Genomic DNA, 1,489 nt, shown 5'->3' with positions numbered 1-1,489 from the left:
CAGAGCAGAGCGATTACCTGATCCTACAGTCGGGTCCAATCAGAGCAGAGCGATTACCTGATCCTACAGTCGGGTCCAATCAGAGCAGAGCGATTTTGCTTTGAAAGCAGAGAGAAATCTGATATTGGACGTTAGTAACATTCTCTGAGACTGCATTGCGGTTCATTTCAGAGTACTTGTCATGCAATTGTGTATCTTCTGAGTACTTCTTGAGTGTTTCTGAGTGTCGTCTGCCCCTGTCGTGTCTCGCTGCAGTTTTACGCCCCCTGGTGTACGTTCTGTAAACAACTGGATCCGGTTTGGCATCAGATTGGATCAGAATATAGGAGTCTCGGCTCTCCGGTCCACGTCGGCAAATCAGATGCAACTGCCAACACCGGTCAGTCACTGTAAAAATTAAAGCACTGATTTACCAGCAAATTGTTGTCCGTGACTGTCAAAATAAAAGCCCAGAGGTCAGATGTGTTCTCTCTGTCTGAAGGTTTGGCCAAAGAGTTTCGCGTCAGAACGTATCCAGCCATCCTTATGTAAGTCCTCACTGTGACGTCACACACACATCAGATCCACTGACTGAAACCGCAGCTCCAAACACCACAAGGTGTTTCATTTTACACCATCAGATGCACCTCAGTCAGGTGGTATAACAGGCAGAGATACACCATGGTCAGGTGTGACAGGTGTGACAGTGATGCAGGCATGCTGCAGATCTTTAACCAGCTGTTTCCTGTTTCCAGGTTAAAGAAGAATATAAAATATAATTATTCAGGCGTGAGAACCAAAGATGGAATAATGGACTTTGCTAATCGGATTGCTGGGTGAGTTTAGACAGCCAACACAAAATAAGGGAAAATGATGTTTAACATGACGGTGATGTCACAATGATATCACATTGGGAATCTGTCTTATTGCTCAGGCCGCTGGTTCGATCACTTAGTAGTGTGCAGCTCTTCCAGCACGCCATGAGCCGCCATGATGTCATGTTTGTTTATGTAGGAGCCACGTCACCGCTAAAGGTACACACACACACACACACACACACACACACACACACACACACAACTGACCTGTGGTGTGTTTCAGGGAAACTACACGTCAGTCGCTGAGCAGCTGATTGTCCACACTTACTTCTTCTCAACCAGCAGAGACGTCCTACCGAAGGTCAGAAAACTCTTTCGTCTGTTGGTCAAACGTGTCCATCACCTGATACAGCTGACCTTATCCACATGCTGAGACAAAACTTTTTAAAACACTTTAAAAATCCCCCCTATGTCCACAAGGTTTCAAAATGTGGTGGACATCCAGCAGCAGGTGTAATATTTTCCTGGAATGTCAGTGTGTTCCTTTAAAAAGACACGTTTATACTCATCATTCCCACCCTGGAGGAACATGTCTGCGTCCAAGTCTGTAGATAATCTGCGTCCAAGTCTGTAGATAATCTGCGTCCAAGTCTGTAGATAATCTGCGTCCAAGTCTGTAGATAATCTGCGTC

At 45.6% G+C, this 1,489-nt stretch overlaps 1 protein-coding gene across 1 annotated transcript in view; it reads left to right on the top strand.

The window, feature by feature from the left end:
• The window catches only part of LOC102205619 (protein disulfide-isomerase TMX3-like), a 5,732-nt gene that overhangs the window by 770 nt on the left and 3,473 nt on the right, over positions 1–1,489 (top strand). The window contains exons 3-7 of the mRNA XM_005755544.2: positions 256–379; positions 482–527; positions 735–815; positions 914–1,013; positions 1,081–1,158. Of these exons, the coding sequence (XP_005755601.1) occupies positions 256–379; positions 482–527; positions 735–815; positions 914–1,013; positions 1,081–1,158 (429 nt within the window). The remainder of the gene's footprint in view (positions 1–255; positions 380–481; positions 528–734; positions 816–913; positions 1,014–1,080; positions 1,159–1,489) is intronic.

Source organism: Pundamilia nyererei, unplaced genomic scaffold (genome assembly GCF_000239375.1).
Source record: "Pundamilia nyererei isolate P.nyererei 1_Seehausen unplaced genomic scaffold, PunNye1.0 scaffold01842, whole genome shotgun sequence".
NCBI classification, from domain to species: domain Eukaryota; kingdom Metazoa; phylum Chordata; class Actinopteri; order Cichliformes; family Cichlidae; genus Pundamilia; species Pundamilia nyererei.
This window is presented reverse-complemented; position numbering and strand designations above follow the sequence as displayed.